This window comes from Coregonus clupeaformis, chromosome 31 (assembly GCF_020615455.1).
Source record: "Coregonus clupeaformis isolate EN_2021a chromosome 31, ASM2061545v1, whole genome shotgun sequence".
In the NCBI taxonomy this organism is placed as follows: domain Eukaryota; kingdom Metazoa; phylum Chordata; class Actinopteri; order Salmoniformes; family Salmonidae; genus Coregonus; species Coregonus clupeaformis.
Genome location: NC_059222.1, coordinates 20883061 through 20901877, shown reverse-complemented (window position 1 = coordinate 20901877; position 18817 = coordinate 20883061). Strand labels below are relative to the sequence as shown.

Sequence of the window (18817 nt, the reverse complement as noted above, 5' to 3'; positions counted from 1 at the left end):
AGGCACCTAAAGGACTCTCAGACCATGACAAAGAAGATTCTCTGGTCTGATGAAACCAAGATTGAACTCTTTGGCCTGAATGCCAAGCGTCACGTCTGGAGGAAACCTGGCACCATCCCTACGGTAAAGCATGGTGGTGGCAGCGTCATGCTGTGGGGATGTTTTTCAGCGGCAGGTACTGGGTTACTAGTCAGGATAGAGTGAAAGATGCACGGAGCAAAGTACAGAGATATCCTTGATGAAAACCTGCTCCAGAGCGCTCAGGACCTCAGACTGGGGTGACGGTTCACCTTCCAACAGGACAACGACCCTAAGCACACAACCAAGACAACGCAGGAGTAGCTTCAGGACAAGTCTCAATGAGTGGCCCAGCCAGAGCCCGGACTTGAACCCGATCTAACATCTCTGGAGAGACCTGAAAATAGCTGTGCAGTGACGCTCCTCATCCAACCTGACAGAACTTGAGAGGATCTGCAGAGAAGAATGGGGGAAAAACTCCCCAAATACAGGTGTGCCAAGCTTGTAGCGTCCTACCCAAGAAGACTCAAGGCTGTAATCACTGCCAAAGGTGCTTCAACAAAGTACTGAGTAAGGGGTCTGAATACTTATGTAAATGTCATATTTCCGTTGTTTATTTTTTTATGTTTTTGCTTTGTCATTATGGGGTATTGTGTGTAGATTGAATAAGGCTGTAACGTAACAAAATGTGGAGGGGGAATCCATTTCTGTATAATAATTAATAGCACTGTTTTGAAAGGACAAAAGCGAAAATGTGTAGTTGTAGTTTCACACTATAGATTTAGATTTTTTTCCCCCAGATTTTTTTTTTCTAAATCTGGTCACCATAGTCTGTGTGAAAGTTGCTCCAATTCTGTTTTTTCTTGACTTTGAAGAGATCAGAGAGCACATCAGTGTGTAATTGCAATTTCTTGGAACCACTAAAAATGAGGCACCATGGATCTTGAGTCTTGAGCTGCAGCACCCACTTCATCAAGCGTCGTATCTTCCATAAATCTATGTAACAGACGTGTGAGTGTCGGGGAGAGGGGGGATAAATGACTCAGGAACCACACTCCGATTACCATCTGTCATCTGATGATGATCACCACCAAAGGCTTGACAGGGCGCTCTTTAAGGAGCTGTTAACTCTCTGGTCTCTCTGCGCGTGCACACGCACACAGAATACCAATGGAACATACATTATAGATCTGCGATCAGAACGCTGGCACACCCCTGCTGTGATTAAAAAGTAACTTTTGTTTTATCAGCCCTTTTTCATTTCTGTTATCTGCTCATTTCCATAATTAGCGATGGCTGATGGTGTCCTTGTGAGCAGCTGTCACTGTGATTTACTGCTTAAGATAATTTCCTACTTCATAGCGAGTGTCACTAAAACTGTATTTACATGGTGATTGCATTGGCGGGTCAGTAGAACAACAGTGAGGACACACTGTGACACGTAGAATGATTGCTATATCTTTATGGCTTGCACAGTTTGACTTGAAAACACATTTGCGACAAAGCACTTAAGTTTTACTGTGTGATTTGAGACAATAATTAGTGAAGGGAGGTTTTCATCAATATTCCTGCTGTAAATGCTGTGACAATTTGTTTCTGCACAACTAGACAGTACCTGCTACCCATATAATTACATGTAAATATAGTTCAACCCTAGAGATACTTAAATGTTCAACTCCAGTCTCTCTCTGGCCACACTGTTTGCCCCATCATTTAGTTTGCCAGTGTCAGAACCACCTTCAATTAACCAATCATTTTACGTTCAGTCTAGCAGAGGAATTGGCCCATAGCCATGCTATGCATATTTCTGATTAGACTTTTCTCATGAATACAGACCGTCTTATATGGAATTGCTGAAGTCATCCAGCTGACTGGTCTGTGTAGCATGTCTATTTTGGGAACCTAATTACAGTTATCTTCCAGAGTAGTCATACTAGGCATTTGTTGTCATATTAAACTTTGTATAAGGGAATTCATTGGTGTACGGCATTGATTGACAGTTTTCTTGAGCATCCTAAACAAATTACAAATCTAATTCAATTGGACTCTATCTTATTTCTATAACACTTTCAGTCATTTGTGACAGAGAATGTATCAAAAGCCAATGCTCAAAGTGTCAGTATAATCTGCATGGTATCAAGAGGATATCATAGTATCATAGCATTATAGCACAACGACATCATAAAGAAACCCTCCTCTTATGGGCTCTATGTGATATGTGTAGGTTATGGTCTTTGTAGCGGCCCCATGAGGTTAATATGTGTCTAAGTATATAAGATAAACAAAACAGACCATAGTCATAAAATGTTAATGTGACTGTTCTAGTTTATGGGCCAGGTAGTTGTGCTGGGACCTGCGCTACAGTGGAAGCATGTGCACAGCAGCACAGAAGAGAAAAGCAAAGTGTGTCGGTGTACAGATGTAAAGAGGACAAGTCAACTCACACCAGACAGACAGACAGACAGACAGGGTGTGTTATTTTGGGTTCTGGGGGATGTTGGAAGAAAGGTGACTGAAATTGCTGTTTGATGATGAGTAACTTAACCCTCCCTCTCTTTCTTTTTCCCCGGACATGTTCCTCTTTCACTCATGCGTTCTCTCTGTCTGAACGTCTTCTCTCTCCCGCCATCTCTCTTTCTCTGTCTCCTCTCCTCCCCCTCTTTCTCGCTCTCCATCTCTCTCTCTCTTCAGGTTCCCTGACGGTGTCCATCACAGACATGCGCGCTCCAGTGGTGGGGGGCTCCGGGGGGGTCTATGCTCTGTGCTCGGCGCACCTGGCCAACGTCGTCATGGTAACCGCCATCATCATCGCCTCCATTGTTACACTTGATAGCGGTATCAATGGAGACAAAATGTCAGAGCCATCCCCTTGGAGAGAGCTCCTCCACACAACATCCACCTGTTTTAATGTGTTTAGAAAGACCACTGTGCTTGCCGTCATCCTGAAGCTCTGCAGGTGTGAGTGGGATCTTCAATGGGAGCGATGAGTTTTACTAAGTGTTGCATGCCCGTGAGTGCACACAGAGAGTGGGTCCCTATCACAGGAGGTTGATGGCACTTTAATTGGGGAGCACGGGCTCGTTGTAATGGCTTGAATGGAATACATCAAATGCATGGTTTCCATGTATTTGATGCCATCCCGTTTTCGCTGTGCTCCCCTCAGCAGCCTCCTGTGGTCCCTATCAATATGATGAGAAGGACGTTTTATAACTGACTAAGAAGCACTTTTTTGGATAAGTGCCATGAAATATTCCAGAACCCCCATGATCACAGCTTGTCAGAAAGGCCCTCTGCAGTGGGTGCATCGACTATTGACTTGACTTGAGAACACCTTAGCTACTCTCCACTATTTTCCCAGCCAAGGTTGTTTTTATTCCACCCTTAATCTGTTATTCATTGTTTTCCTTTGTAATGTATTCTTATCTCCTCTCTATTTAGTGCCAAATTCGACGCATATGGGAATATTAAAGTCAATCTGTTCCTCAGTACTCCCTGGGTGACTGGTCTGCCAAATGTCCCTGTAACAGAAAACATAAAATGTGTGATCACTGTGTGTGTGTGTGTGTGTGAAAGTCAGAATCAGTGGGTCTGGATGTGCGATGTCTCAGCACATTCTGTCAGAGGACTCAAGGCTGTGTAAGACCTGATGAATCACTCTAAGTAGAGTAGGCCTTCACTACGGGCAAAAGTCCAACTCAAAATGCATCAGCAGCCTCCGAGCAAAGAGTTTAAACTTTGGTCCCTTCTCCCGGCAAACTAACCCACTGGGCACACACTGGTTGAATCAACGTTGTTTCCACGTCATTTCAATGAAATGACGTTGAACCTACGTGGAATAGGCGTTGCACTGACATCTGTGCCCAATGTGAAGTGACTGTTTATTACATCTCGTTCTCTTGATTTTTGTTGGTTTTTCTGATGTTCTCAAAATGTTTGGCTGAGTTGTCTTGTTTGTGTCTCAGGGGGCTGAAGTCCTTTTATCCAAGTAGACCTCATCTGTCTGTCCAAAAGCTTTTATCAGTTATGTAGATGAGACGATTAAACTGAGGTTTTGACTCAAGCTGTCAAGGCCATCAAAATTATCTAGCTAATTTCCTGTTAAATTGTCCAAATGCCTCTTCATTAAAGTTCAGACTGAACAAGAAATCTGCACCTCCCCTGGTTGAATTAGTCTTCCCTCGGGAAACCATAAACAGCATTTACTTTTTATGTATGTTGCTCTTATATATTATACAACTTTTTTTAATCTACTCATCCAAAGTTAAAGTGAGAAACTTTCCATGTTATTCACCCCATTGTGTGTGCCCACATGGGGAAAAAATACTATAGTAAGCAATGGTCTAAATACTGCAGTATTGCTATATTTACAGTGCCTTGCAAAAGTATTCATGGCGTTTTTCCCATTTTGTTGCATTACAACCTGTATTTTAAATTGATTTTTATTGGGATTTCATGTTATGGACATACACAAAATAGTCCAAATTGGTGAAGTGAAATTTAAAAAATAACTTGTTTCAAAAAAATCTAAAAAATCAATAATGGAAAAGTGGTGTGTGCATATGTATTCACCCCCTTTGCTATGAAGCCCCTAAATAAGATCTGGTGCAACCAATTACCTTCAGAAGTCACATAATTAGTTAAATAAAGTCTACCTGTGTGCAATATGTGTCACATGATCTGTCACATGATCTCAGTATATATACACATGTTCTGAAAGGCCCCAGAGTCTGCAACACCACTAAGCAAGGGGCACCACCAAGCAAGCGGCACCATGAAGACCAAGGAGCTCTCCAAACAGGTCAGGGACAAAGTTGTGGAGAAGTACAGATCAGGATTGGGTTATAAAAAATATCAGAAACTTTGAACATCTCACGGAGCACCATTTTTAAATCCATTATTAAAAAATGGAAAGAATATGGCACCACAACAAACCTGCCAAGAGAAGGACGCCCACCAAAACTCACGGACAAGGCAAGGACGGCATTAATCAGAGAGGCAACAAAGAGACCAAAAATAATTCTGAAGGAGCTGTTCCACAGTGGAGATTTGAGTATCTGTCCATAGGACCACTTTAAGCCATACACTCCACAGAGCTGGGATTTACGGAAGAGTGGCCAGAAAAAAAGCCATTGCTTAATGAAAGAAATAAGCAAACACGTTTGGCATGTGGGAGACTCCTCAAACATGGAAGAAGGTACTCTGGTCAGATGAGACTAAAATTGAGCTTTTTGGCCATCAAGGAAAACGCTATGTCTGGCGCAAACCCAACACCTCTCATCACCCCGAGAACACCATCCCCACAGTGAAGCATGGTGGTGGCAGCATCATGCTGTGGGGATGTTTTTCATCAGCAGGGACTGGGAAACTGGTCAGAATTGAAGGAATGATGGATGGTGCTAAATACAGGGAAATTCTTGAGGGAAACCTGTTTCAGTCTTCCAGAGATTTGGGACGGAGGTTCATCTTCCAGCAGGACAATGACCCTAAGCATATTGCTAAAGCAACACTTGAGTGATTTAAGGGGAATACTATAGTATTCACTGTAGTGTTTTTGCGGACATGCGTTGCTTGACTTGGGCCGGAGCTGTCCGGAGCGCCTTACCAGCATACCGGCTCCACTATAAAACAAAGTAACCTATCACCGGCCCAGATTCACACACGGAGGCAAAAAAAGGTTGCTCAAAGCGGATGAAGGCAGGATCTGCATTGAATAGCAATGGAGAGTGGGCATTCATTTCCTGATTCCGCTTAGTTCAAGTTTATTTGCCGCTAGTCTGTGAATCTGTGCGTGACAGTAGGCTGTTCGATATTGTGCAGATTGAAAATGCGCCAAACCGAATGCGCAACATGTGCTGTTCCAAGTTGTCAAATGAGGGTTTGTAAGGTCATGGAATTAGCTTCATCGTTTTTGTTAATGTAATTCATGAAGGCACACTTTTAAACATTAACAATCACTTAAAAATCATCATATCCGCCATTATCAGAATGACCCTTCAGTGGGGGTCTGTTTGTGCTTGTGTGCGAGGTGCCATTGCCCGAGGAGAGAGAGCGTGACATTTCAGCAGGCATGAAATAATGACAGACAACAGACTAACTAGCCAAGTGGAAATGGGTTCTCTGGAGTGATGAATCACGCTTTCATGGTTTGGGCTACATTTTACATTACATTTACGTCATTTAGCAGACGCTCTTATCCAGAGCGACTTACAAATTGGTGCATTCACCTTATAGCCAGTGGGATAACCACTTTACAATAATAATTTTTTTTTTCTTCTTTGGGGTGGGGTAAGGGGGGGTAGAAGGAAGTACTTTATCCTATCCCAGGTATTCCTTAAAGAGGTGGGGTTTCAAGTGTCTCCGGAAGGTGATGAGTGACTCCGCTGTCCTGGCGTCGTGAGGGAGCTTGTTCCACCATTGGGGTGCCAGAGCAGCGAACAGTTTTGACTGGGCTGAGCGGGAACTGTGCTTCCGCAGAGGTAGGGGGGCCAGCGGCCAGAGGTGGATGAACGCAATGCCCTCGTTTGGGTGTAGGGACTGATCAGAGCCTGAAGGTACGGAGGTGCCGTTCCCCTCACAGCTCCGTAGGCAAGCACCATGGTCTTGTAGCAGATGCGAGCTTCAACTGGAAGCCAGTGGAGTGTGCGGAGGAGCAGGGTGACGTGAGAGAACTTGGGAAGGTTGAACACCAGACGGGCTGCGGCATTCTGGATGAGTTGTAGGGGTTTAATGGCACAGGCAGGGAGCCCAGCCAACAGCGAGTTGCAGTAATCCAGACGGGAGATGACAAGTGCCTGGATTAGGACCTGTGCCGCTTCCTGTGTAAGGCAGGGTCGTACTCTCCGAATGTTGTAGAGCATGAACCTACAGGATCGGGTCACCGCCTTGATGTTAGCGGAGAACGACAGGGTGTTGTCCAGGGTCACGCTAAGGGGCTAGGCCCCTTAGTTCCAGTGAAGGGAAATCTTAACACACATCTTAACACACATACAATGACATTCTAGACGATTCTGCGCTTCCAACTTTGTGGCAACAGAACACCTTTGGGATGAATTGGAACGCAGACTGCGAGCCAGGCCTAATCGCCCAACATCAGTGCCTGACTCACGAATGCTCTTGTGGCTGAATGGAAGCATGTCCCCGCTGCAAAGTTCCAAAATCTAGAGGAAAGCCTTCCCAGAAGAGTGGAGGCTGTTATAGCAGCAAAGGGGGGACCAATTCCATATTAATGCCCACCTTATTCATTTGAATACAAAGACAAAAGTATTTGGCTATGTTGCAATATTTTATATCAACGGTGGCAACCATCTTCCAGCTATTGGGTGTGCAGGCTTTTGTTCAAGCCCTGGTCTAACCACATTGTAGCCTAAACATCAGCTGCTCAACAGGACCTTGATAAGCAGACTTGGGTGTTTCAGGGCTGAATCAAAAGCTAAGCCTGCACACCCAGGAGCTCTCCAGATGGAGGGTTGACCACATGTTGACCACATGTGACTAACAGTGCAGTTCTACTTTGTGGGGGGTTAAGTGCCTTGATCAAGGGCACAACGGCAGGAGATGGTAGGCCTAGATGGGATCAGACACAGCAGCCTTCCAGTGTCAATAATGGTTACTTTTTCATGTAGGCTATAATAATAGTCATGAAAATGTTGTTAAAAGTCATGGAGAAGTCATGGAAAATGTGTATGAACCCTTAATAATCAGAGGTCTCTATAGCATAATGTCATTGTGAATTTCAGTGAACAAAGTTTAATGGACCGACTTCTTTCATCCCAAGTCAAGCACTGCTGACATGACTGTAGTATACTTTAGTATTTACTGTAGTTGTTTTTGCAGACTTTACTGTAGTGTTCACTGTAGTGTTTTTTGCTGACATTACTTTAGTATTCACCAGTGTTTTGCGGACATGACTAGTTGAAGAAGAAACTGCATTACGAAGCCAAGATCACAAAAAAACGTTGGAGTACTTTCAATGAAATTATGGGCAGAAAGACAAATTCAACTCCATCTTTCATCGAATCGGATGGCTTATTCATCACAAAACAATGTGATGTTGCAAATTATTTGAATGATTACTTCATTGGCAAAGTGGGCAAACTTAGGCAGGAAATGCCAACCACGAACTGTGAGCCATCGTACTCATACAGTGGGGAGAACAAGTATTTGATACACTGCCGATTTTGCAGGTTTTCCTACTTACAAAGCATGTAGTGGTCTGTAATTTTTATCATAGGTACACTTCAACCGTGAGAGACGGAATCTAAAACAAAAATCCAGAAATTCACATTGTTTTGCATGACATAAGTATTTGATCACCTACTAACCAGTAAGAATTCCGTCTCTCACAGACCTGTTAGTTTTTCTTTAAGAAGCCCTCCTGTTCTCCACTCATTACCTGTATTAACTGCACCTGTTTGAACTCGTTACCTGTATAAAAGACACCTGTCCACACACTCAATCAAACAGACTCCAACCTCTCCACAATGGCCAAGACCAGAGAGCTGTGTAAGGACATCAGGGATAAAATTGTAGACCTGCACAAGGCTGGGATGGGCTACAGGACAATAGGCAAGCAGCTTGGTAAGAAGGCAACAACTGTTGGCGCAATTATTAGAAAATGGAAGAAGTTCAAGATGACGGTCAATCACCCTCGGTCTGGGGCTCCATGCAAGTTCTCACCTCGTGGGGCATCAATGATCATGAGGAAGGTGAGGGATCAGCCCAGAACTACACGGCAGGACCTGGTCAATGTCCTGAAGAGAGCTGGGACCACAGTCTCAAAGAAAACCATTAGTAACACACTACGCCGTCATGGATTAAAATCCTGCAGCGCACGCAAGGTCCCGCTGCTCAAGCCAGCGCATGTCCAGGCCCGTCTGAAGTTTGCCAATGACCATCTGGATGATCCAGAGGAGGAATGGGAGAAGGTCATGTGGTCTGATGAGACAAAAATAGAGCTTTTTGGTCTAAACTCCACTCGCCGTGTTTGGAGGAAGAAGAAGGATGAGTACAACCTCAAGAACACCATCCCAACCGTGAAGCATGGAGGTGGAAACATCATTCTTTGGGGATGCTTTTCTGCAAAGGGGACAGGAAGACTGCACCGTATTGAGGGGAGGATGGATGGGGCCATGTATCGCGAGATATTGGCCAACAACCTCCTTCCCTCAGTAAGAGCATTGAAGATGGGTCGTGGCTGGGTCTTCCAGCATGACAATGACCCGAAACACACAGCCAGGTCAACTAAGGAGTGGTTCCGTAAGAAGTATCTCAAGGTCCTGGAGTGGCCTAGCCAGTCTCCAGACCTGAACCCAATAGAAAATCTTTGGAGGGAGCTGAAAGTCTGTATTGCCCAGCGACAGCCCCGAAACCTGAAGGATCTGGAGAAGGTCTGTATGGAGGAGTGGGCCAAAATCCCTGCTGCAGTGTGTGCAAACCTGGTCAAGACCTACAGGAAACGTATGATCTCTGTAATTGCAAACAAAGGTTTCTGTACCAAATATTAAGTTCTGCTTTTCTGATGTATCAAATACTTATGTCATGCAATAAAATGCAAATTAATTACTTAAAAATCATACAATGTGATTTTCTGGATTTTTGTTTTAGATTCCGTCTCTCACAGTTGAAGTGCACCTATGATAAAAATTATAGACCTCTACATGCTTTGTAAGTAGGAAAACCTGCAAAATCGGCAGTGTATCAAATACTTGTTCTCCCCACTGTATATATAAAAAAAAAAACGAATTATGAAAGAAAAGCATTGTTATCGAACAATAATGACAAACCTCCTGGCATTGACAACATAGATGGAAAGCTACTGAGGATGGTAGCTGACTCTATAGCCACTCCTATCTGTCACATCTTTTTTCTGAGCCTAGAGGAAAGTCTTTGTCCTCAGGCCCAAATACAATGCTACTTCTCTGTAAACAAATTAACAACAGACTTTCAGCATGCTTATAGAGAAGGGCACTCAACATGTACTGCACTGACACAAATGACTGATTGGTTGAAAAAAAATTGATAAGAAGATTGTGGTAGCTGTACTGTTAGATTTCAGTGCAGCCTTTGATATTATTGACCATAACCTGTTGTTGAGAACGTATGTGTTATGGTTTTTCAACCATATTGTTGATTCAGAGCTATCTATCTAATAGAACTCAGAGGGTTTTCTTTAATGGAAGCTTCTCTAATGTCAAACATGTAAAGTGTGGTGTACCGCAGGGCAGCTCTCTAGGCCCTCTACTCTTTTCTATTTTTACCAATGACCTGCCACTGGCATTATACAAAGCATGTGTGTCCATGTATGCTGATGATTCAACCATATACGCATCAGCAACCACAGCTAATGAAGTCACTGAAACCCTTAACAAAGAGTTGCAGTCTGTTTTGGAATGGGTGGCCAGTAATATACTGATCCTGAACGTCTCTAAAACTAAGAGCATTGTATTTGGTACAAATCCTTCCCTAAAATCTAGACATTTACATGTACGTCATTTAGCAGACGCTCTTATCCAGAGCAACATACAAATTGGTGCATTCAACTTATGACCTTAGCTGAATCAGGTAATGAATGGCTGTTGAACAAGTTCAGGAGACAAAATTACTTGGTGTTACCTTTAGATTGTAGACTGTCATGGTCAAAACATATAGATTCAATGGTTGTAAAGATGGGGAGAGGTATGTCTGTAATAAAGAGATGCTCTGCTTTTTTGACACCACACTCCAGAAAGCAAGTCCTGCAGGCTCTAGTTGTAACTTATCTTGATTATTGTCCAGTCATATGGTCAAGTGCTGCAAAGAAAGACCTAGTTAAGCTGCAGCTGGCCCAGAACAGAGCACCACATCTTGCTCTTCAATGCAATCAGAGGGCTAATATTAATACTATGCTTGCCTGTCTCTCTTGGCTAAGAGTTGAGGAAAGACTCACTGTGTCACTTCTTGTTTTTATAAGAAACAATGTGTTGGAAATTCCAAATTGTTTGCCTAGTCAACTTAAACACAGCACTGATACACACACTAATCCCACAAGACATGCCACCTTTTCACAGTCCCCAGGTCCAGAACAAATTCAAGGAAACATACAGTATTAAACTGAGCCATGAGTGCATGGAACTCCCTTCCATCTTATATAGCGCAAGTGAACCTGGTTTCAAAAAACAAATAAAGCAACACCTCACAGCACAACGCCTCTCCCCCATGTTACCTACTTGTTGTGTGTATGTACTGAGATGTGTAACTGATAGATGCACACACAGTACATGTTAATGTTTTTAAATGTATGTCAATTGTAAAATCTTTTGACTGTAATGTATTTTTCGTTATGTGTCGGAACCCAGTAAGACCAGCTGTTGCCATTGGCGTAGGCTAATGGGGATCCTAATAAATCAAATAATACATCTATAACACCTGCTGACTAGGGTTAGCTAAAATGGCACAACTACCAGGCTACGCCAGTTACTGTTTAATTAGGGGAACACCTCAACCAGAACATAAGACACACAGGTTCGTAGCAGGCCACCTATTGTTGGGTCAACAGTTCTGAGCAATGCAACGGACCAGACAACACCTTAGCAAAAGTATAAAATGTTTATTACAATTGTAACATCTAAACTTTAGACACAGGTTCTAGGTCCATTAAAGGGAAACAGTACAGAGGCAGATATAAAGAACAAGCAAAGTTTATTAAAGCTTGGAGGATTAGGTTTGCTTGTTTGACAGATAACACACATTAACAAGAGCACACCAAAATGACTTCTTAGATCTGTTCCACTAGTATCGCCACATTCAGGGGATACTACAGTATGTAGTATATTATTCTCCAGTATACTACAAAAGTCTATAGTAAGCACTACACAATCTAGGAATTCTACAGTGTGGAGTATAGGATTCTACAGTTTACTGCAGAATTCTATAGAATTCTATAGTACAGTTGAAGTCGGAAGTTTACATACACCTTACGCCGAATACATTTAAACTCAGTTTTTCACAATTACTGACATTTAATCCTAGTAAAATAATTCCCTGTCTTAGGTCAGTTAGGATCACCACTTTTATTTTAAGAATGTGAAATGTCAGAATAGTGTGTGAAGCAGAATACAACTCTTTCAAGGAGAGTGTATAACAATAATGTCGATCTGTCTGTACCTAGTGTAAAAAAAGTGACAAGCTATAGACAATAATAGGATAAAATGAGATTAGCATTGCTCATAAGAATGAAGACATCTAAAAACAGACACTTCTTTTCGGAGCTGACAGGGTCTTTGACATATTTAGAAATGCCAAAGAAAAGTATTCAGCTTTCAGAAAACTGTACTACAAGCACCCTAGTATCCCCTTGTCTCTGTGGAGGTACAGCTTCACTCAAATCCCGAAGCTTGGTATTGAGACAGCCAAAATGAGGGAAATACACTTCTCTCCATCGAGAGCACAGTCATGTAAAACAAACCCCCTTCCTTATTAATGCAGCTTGGTTGACCTCCCGCTACTCTGACACTCATAATTTATTAGTGATATTACTGCACTTTTATCAGGCCCTGCCGTCCCACAGAGATATTAATCATATGAGCAGAGTCATGTTTATAGGACTCCACTTTATTGACTTTCTTTAGTATCTTTAATCTTGCATGGCGCTCAGCTCTGCCTGCCTGGCTTCCTCTGCATGGAGAAAAACACTGCTGCTCCCTCCATTTCTCCCAGGACCCAGAGGACATGAAGAGGGATGTGATTGGTGCAATTCTTCATCCTGGGGAATAAATACGTTATTGTGAGGCAGAAGCTTTTTGTTTTATCCCAGGAGGAACACAGGGTTTTTTTATTGGGCCGTTCTCATCCTCTGTTAAGGTATCTTAACCCTGATTAATAGATCGTCAGCGAGGTGAAACCACCGAATGGAGACCAGCCAGGTGTATAATTATTTCTCTGTCTAGTAGACCTCATCCTGCCTGTATGGAAATTGATTTCTGATCGCTCTGTGGTCTACACACATTCCTGACATAATACAGAGATGGTGGAGATACTGTGTAATCTGTAAATATGCAGATCTTTGGATCTGAGTGTTTGTGTTTGACTTGCCTCTTTCGCTCTGTGTTGCAGAACTGGGCTGGCATGCGGTGTCCATACAAGCTCCTCCGCATGATTCTGGCGCTGGTGTGCAGTAAGTTTCATGCTATATCCATTCCATAGACACATTCATTCTCAAGAGAGCCATTGGTGAAATGGTCATAGCTGCATCCTGACATAATTGGTGTGAGGTGGTATGCTCCATTGAAGACTTTCCTTTTAACTAAACAGTTAGGAGGTATGTGTATAACACCCCTTAACTTTCAGCCTTCCTCATGTCCACACACCTGCTCACAGTATAATTGAATTGCGAGGTATTTATAACGTGAGTGGGATTTATTGGCCTCCTAAAATTAGTTGAGAATTGTTCAAGTGCAGTCGTTAATGGGGAGGAATGAGTGGCCCTCGGGTTGCAAATTGGATATGTTGTATTTTGTTCAGACGATGTTACTCATGCTGTATGGCAGCAACTTTTCCCCACATGCGGGCCAATTCACTACGGCTTTCGTTAGTGTTCAATACAGTGGCTTGCGAAAGTATTCACCCCCCTTGGCATTTTTCCTATTTGGTTGCCTTACAACCTGGAATTAAAATTGGTTTTTTGGGGGTTTGTATCATTTTCATTTACACAACATGCCTACCACTTTGAAGATGCAAAATATGTTTGGGGGTGAAACAAACAAGAAATAAGAAAAAAAAAAAAAAACTTGAGCGTGCATAACTATTCACCCCCCCAAAGTCAATACTTTGTAGAGCCACCTTTTGCAGCAATTACAGCTGCAAGTCTCTTGGGGTATGTAGCTATAAGCTTGGCACATCTAGCCACTGGGATTTTTGCCCAATCTTCAAGGCAAAACCTGCTCCAGCTCCTTCAAGTTGGATGGGTTCCGCTGGTGTACAGCAATCTTTAAGTCATACCACAGATTCTCAATTGGATTGAGGTCTTGGCTTTGACTAGGCCATTCCAAGACATTTAAATGTTTCCCCTTAAACCACTCAAGTGTTGCTTTAGCAGTATGCTTAGGGTCATTGTCCTGTTGGAAGGTGAACCTCCGTCCCAGTCTCAAATCTCTGGAAGAATGAAACAGGTTTCCCTCAAGAATTTCCCTGTATTTAGCACCATCCATCATTCCTTCAATTCTGACTAGGTTGCCAGTCCCTGCCGATGAAAAACATCCCCACAGCATGATGCTGCCACCACCATGCTTCACTGTGGGGATGGTGTTCTCGGGGTGATGAGAGGTGTTGGGTTTGCGCCAGACATAGCGTTTTCCTTGATGGCCAAAAACCTCAATTTTAGTCTCATCTGACCAGAGTACCTTCTTCCATATGTTTGGGGAGTCTCCCACATGCCTTTTGGCAAACACCAAACATGTTTGCTTATTTTTTTCTTTAAGCAATGGCTTTTTCTGGCCACTCTTCCGTAAATCCCAGCTCTGTGGAGTGTACGGTTTAAAGTGGTCCTATGGACAGATACTCCAATCTCCGCTGTGGAGCTTTGCAGCTCCTTCAGGATTATTTTTGGTCTCTTTGTTGCCTCTCTGATTAATGCCCTCCTTGCCTGGTCTGTGAGTTTTGGTGGGCGGCCCTCTCTTGGCAGGTTTGTTGTGGTGCCATATTCTTTCCATTTATTAATAATGGATTTAATGGTGCTCCGTGGGATGTTCAATGTTTCGGATATTTTTTTATAACCCAACCCTGATCTGTATTTCTCCACAACTTTGTCCCTGACCTGTTTGGAGAGCTCCTTGGTCTTCATGGTGCCGCTTGCTTGGTGGTGCCCCTTGCTTAGTGGTGTTGCAGACTCTTGGGCCTTTCAGAACAGGTGTATATATATTGAGATCATGTGACAGTTCATGTGACACTTAGATTGCGCACATGTGGACTTTATTTAAGTAATTATCTGACTTCTGAAGGTAATTGGTTGCACCAGATCTTATTTAGGGGCTTCATAGCAAAGGGGGTGAATACATATGCACGCACCACTTTTTAGTTATTTATCTTTTAGAAATTTTTGAAACAAGATATTATTTTCATTTCACTTCACCAATTTGGACTATTTTGTGTATGTCCATTACATGAAATCCAAATAAAAATCAATTTAAATTACAGGTTGTAATGCAACAAAATAGGAAAAACGCCAAGGGGGATGAATACTTTTGCAAGGCACTGTATGTCCCCTCCATTTGTCCCTCGTCTGACCATACCTCAGCCTAGTCTATCCTTAGCCAGAACCCTATCCGTTAACATAGCCTTAGCAAAGACCTAGTCTTGGCCAGAAGTGTAACTCTTATGTAATCTGCACCCTTGCTTTTGCCTTCTACTGAACTGTACTCAAAACCATAAACCTATCTGCCAAATCCCACATTTCCACTGATATTGATACAATATACTTTATTGTCCATTTACATGGAAATTCGTTTTGTGATGTCGGCACACAAACACAACACAATATATTACAGTAAGGAAAACTGGAAAGTTAGTACACAAGTCACAAATGTACATTTTCACATATCAAAGTCTCTGTGGCCTACTGTTCGTGTATTGGGCCTGCATCTCTCCCACTGTTCAGTAGCCTTTTTTAAGTGTATTTATTTAACCTTTATTTAACCAGGTAGGCCAGTTGAGAACAAGTTCTCATTTACAACTGCGACCTGGCCAAGATAAAGCAAAGCAGTGCGATAAAAACAACAACACAGAGTTACATATGGGGTAAACAAAAACGTACAGTCAATAACACAATAGAAAAATAGAAAATCTATATACAGTGTGTGCAAATGTAGTAAGTTATGGAGGTAAGGCAATAAATAGGCCATAGTGCAAAATAATTACTATTTAGTATTAACACTGGAGTGATAGATGTGCAGAAGATGATGTGCAAATAGAGATACTGGGGTGCAAATTAGCAAAATAAATAACAATATGGGGATGAGGTAGTTGGGTGGGCTAATTACAGATGGGCTGTGTACATGTGCAGTGATCAGTAAGCTGCTCTGACAACTGATGCTTAAAGTTAGTGAGGGAGATATGAGTCTCCAGCTTCAGAGATTTTTGCAGTTCGTTCCAGTCATTGGCAGCAGAGAACTGGAAGGAATGGCGGCCAAAGGAGGTGTTGGCTTTGGGGATGACCAGTGAGATATACCTGCTGGAGTGCATACTACGGGTGGGTGTTGCTATGGTGACCAACGAGCTAAGATAAGGCGGGGAGTTGCCTAGCAGTGATTTATAGATGACCTGGAGCCAGTGGGTTTGGCAACGAATATGTAGTGAGGGCCAGCCAACGAGAGCGTACAGGTGGGTAGTATATGGGGCTTTGGTGACAAAACGGATGGCACTGTGATAGACTACATCCAATTTGCTGAGTAGAGTGTTGGAGGCTATTTTGTAAATGACATCGCCGAAGTCAAGGATCGGTGGGATAGTCAGTTTTAAGAGGGCATGTTTGGCAGCATGAGTGAAGGAGGCTTTGTTGTGAAATAGGAAGCCGATTCTAGATTTAACTTTGGATTGGAGATGCTTAATGTGAGTCTGGCAGGAGAGTTTACGGTCTAACCAGACACCTAGGTATTTGTAGTTGTCCATATATTCTAAGTCAGACCCGCCGAGAGTAGTGATTCTAGTCGGGCGGGTGGGTGCAAGCAGCGTTCGATTGAAGAGCATGCATTTAGTTTTACTAGCGTTTAAGAGCAATTGGAGGCTACAGAAGGAGTGTTGTATGGCATTGAAGCTTGTTTGGAGGTTTGTTAACACAGTCCAATGAAGGACCAGATGTATATAAAATGGTGTCGTATGCGTAGAGGTGGATCTGAGAGTCACCAGCAGCAAGAGCGACATCATTGATATAGACAGAGAATAGAGTCGGCCCGAGAATTTAACCCTGTGGCACCCCCATAATGGAGGAGGAGATTAAAACTTCCTCCTCTCCTTTCCATTTCAGTGAGTTCGGAGGTGGGCCGTGCCGTGTGGCTGCGCTTCTCCCCACCCTTGCCCTCTTCAGGGCCCCAGCCCAGCTTCATGGCCCACCTATCGGGGGCGGTGGTAGGCATCAGCATGGGCCTGCTCATCCTGCGCAGCTATGAGGAGAGCCTGCAGAAGCAGTGCTCCTGGTGGGTCATCGTCTTCTCCTTCATCACGTTCCTTCTTTTTGCCATCTTCTGGAACATCTTCGCCTACGAGCTGCTGGGGGTGCAGCTCCCTCCCGCTCCCTGACACCAAGAAGCTCCCTCCCACCTATTTCATTGCCCCTCTCATTGTCATATGTCAAGACCCATCCCCTTTACCATATTATTTTCCTGTCTGCTCAGCCAACCTCCCGACAACACCATTCAAAACACAATAAGTTATTTAATTTAAAACTGCACAGAGCAGTAATTTTTCTTTCCATGTACCCATATCATCAAAGAATGATATCTGTTTTGTGGTGGGAGGGAATTTGGTAGCAACATATGCAGGTGAAAGCTGTGTGGCTCTCTTCATATCCTCATTGTGGAGCAGCTATGTAAAAAGGTAATCCCTTTTGTCTTTTGTGTTGAAGTTTTACCCACTAAGAGGTCGAACCTGTCAGCGAGCCATTTTGATTAATACCCATGCAGCTTCAGTTCTCCTGTGTTCAGAGTGGGTTCATGAACCTCTAGGTGCTTCTTACTGGACAGGTATGTGTTCTGTCAGTATCCCTCACTGCCCCTTTTAAAGCCATGAGGCAGTAGGGCACCAGTGTTCTATTGCTCAACATGCACCTAAACACAAGATCTACACTGTGGAATAATAATAGGGATTCACAGGAAAAGGGATTACAATGTAACAAGGCATGCAGCTAGGAAGTATAGAGGTGGAAAAGACAAGAGGGGAGAGGGAAGAAATAAATGCTGAAACTGTGACATCCTTTCTCCTCACCATCACCACTGTGGCGCTCATGTCCCTAGTAGCCATTGTCACTCTCCTTTTCCACCCAACCGAAATGCTTCAGCAGGTTAGCATAATCTCTACCAGTACCATATGCTAACCTGCTAAAGCAACAGCATCTAATGCTAGAGGGTCGAAACTAAAACGTTTGCCCTGTGCTCCCCGGACACACCAGCCCTCACCCTTCTCCTGTGTCGCCGTCTCCAAGAACAACCACTGTCTGATGCTGTAAGTCAGTGTGGGAACGCAAAGAGAAAGACGCATACACTGGCCTCTGTCAATTCTCACTCTAACAGACTGAACTGGGGAGGGAAACTGACATGTTATCATCGCCTGACCTCTGACCTCCGTGTCCTAGCGGGCATTGGGGTCGGTCTGTCAAGGCCCAGTTTATACCTCAGTGTCTCATTCTTAGGGACTGTACACTTTTGTAAAGGAATGTAAGCATATAAAATGAGTGTTAATCATTTCTTTCTGTTTTTCCTTTGATAGTGGATGTGTATATTATATGTTCATAATTAAGAGTATATTTATTTGTATTTTTTCCTTGTTTGGGAAAACAAAAGAAGAAAATGTTTCAAATGGTGCAGACTTAATACTATGATTGTTCTTATGATTACTCACATTTACATTTACGTTTTAGTCATTTAGCAGACGCTCTTATCCAGAGCGACTTACAGGAGCAATTAGGGTTAAGTGCCTTGCTCAAGGACACAGACAGATTTTTCACCTAGTTGGCTCGTGGATTAGAACCAGCGACCTTTCGGTTACTGGCACAACGCTCTTAACCACTAAGCTACCCTTACAATACAGCTTTGTTCGTCTGAAAATAATTGGCGAG

General features: G+C 43.2%; 1 protein-coding gene across 2 annotated transcripts in view; it reads left to right on the top strand.

The window, feature by feature from the left end:
• The window catches only part of LOC121547214 (rhomboid-related protein 1-like), a 63052-nt gene extending 44397 nt beyond the window's left edge, over positions 1 to 18655 (top strand). For both annotated transcript variants that reach the window (XM_041858368.2, XM_045209800.1), the window contains exons 6-8: positions 2710 to 2810; positions 13108 to 13168; positions 17012 to 18655. In XM_041858368.2, the coding sequence (XP_041714302.1) occupies positions 2710 to 2810; positions 13108 to 13168; positions 17012 to 17283 (434 nt within the window). In that variant the 3' untranslated portion in view covers positions 17284 to 18655. The remainder of the gene's footprint in view (positions 1 to 2709; positions 2811 to 13107; positions 13169 to 17011) is intronic.
• Positions 18656 to 18817: the final 162 nt, after the last annotated feature.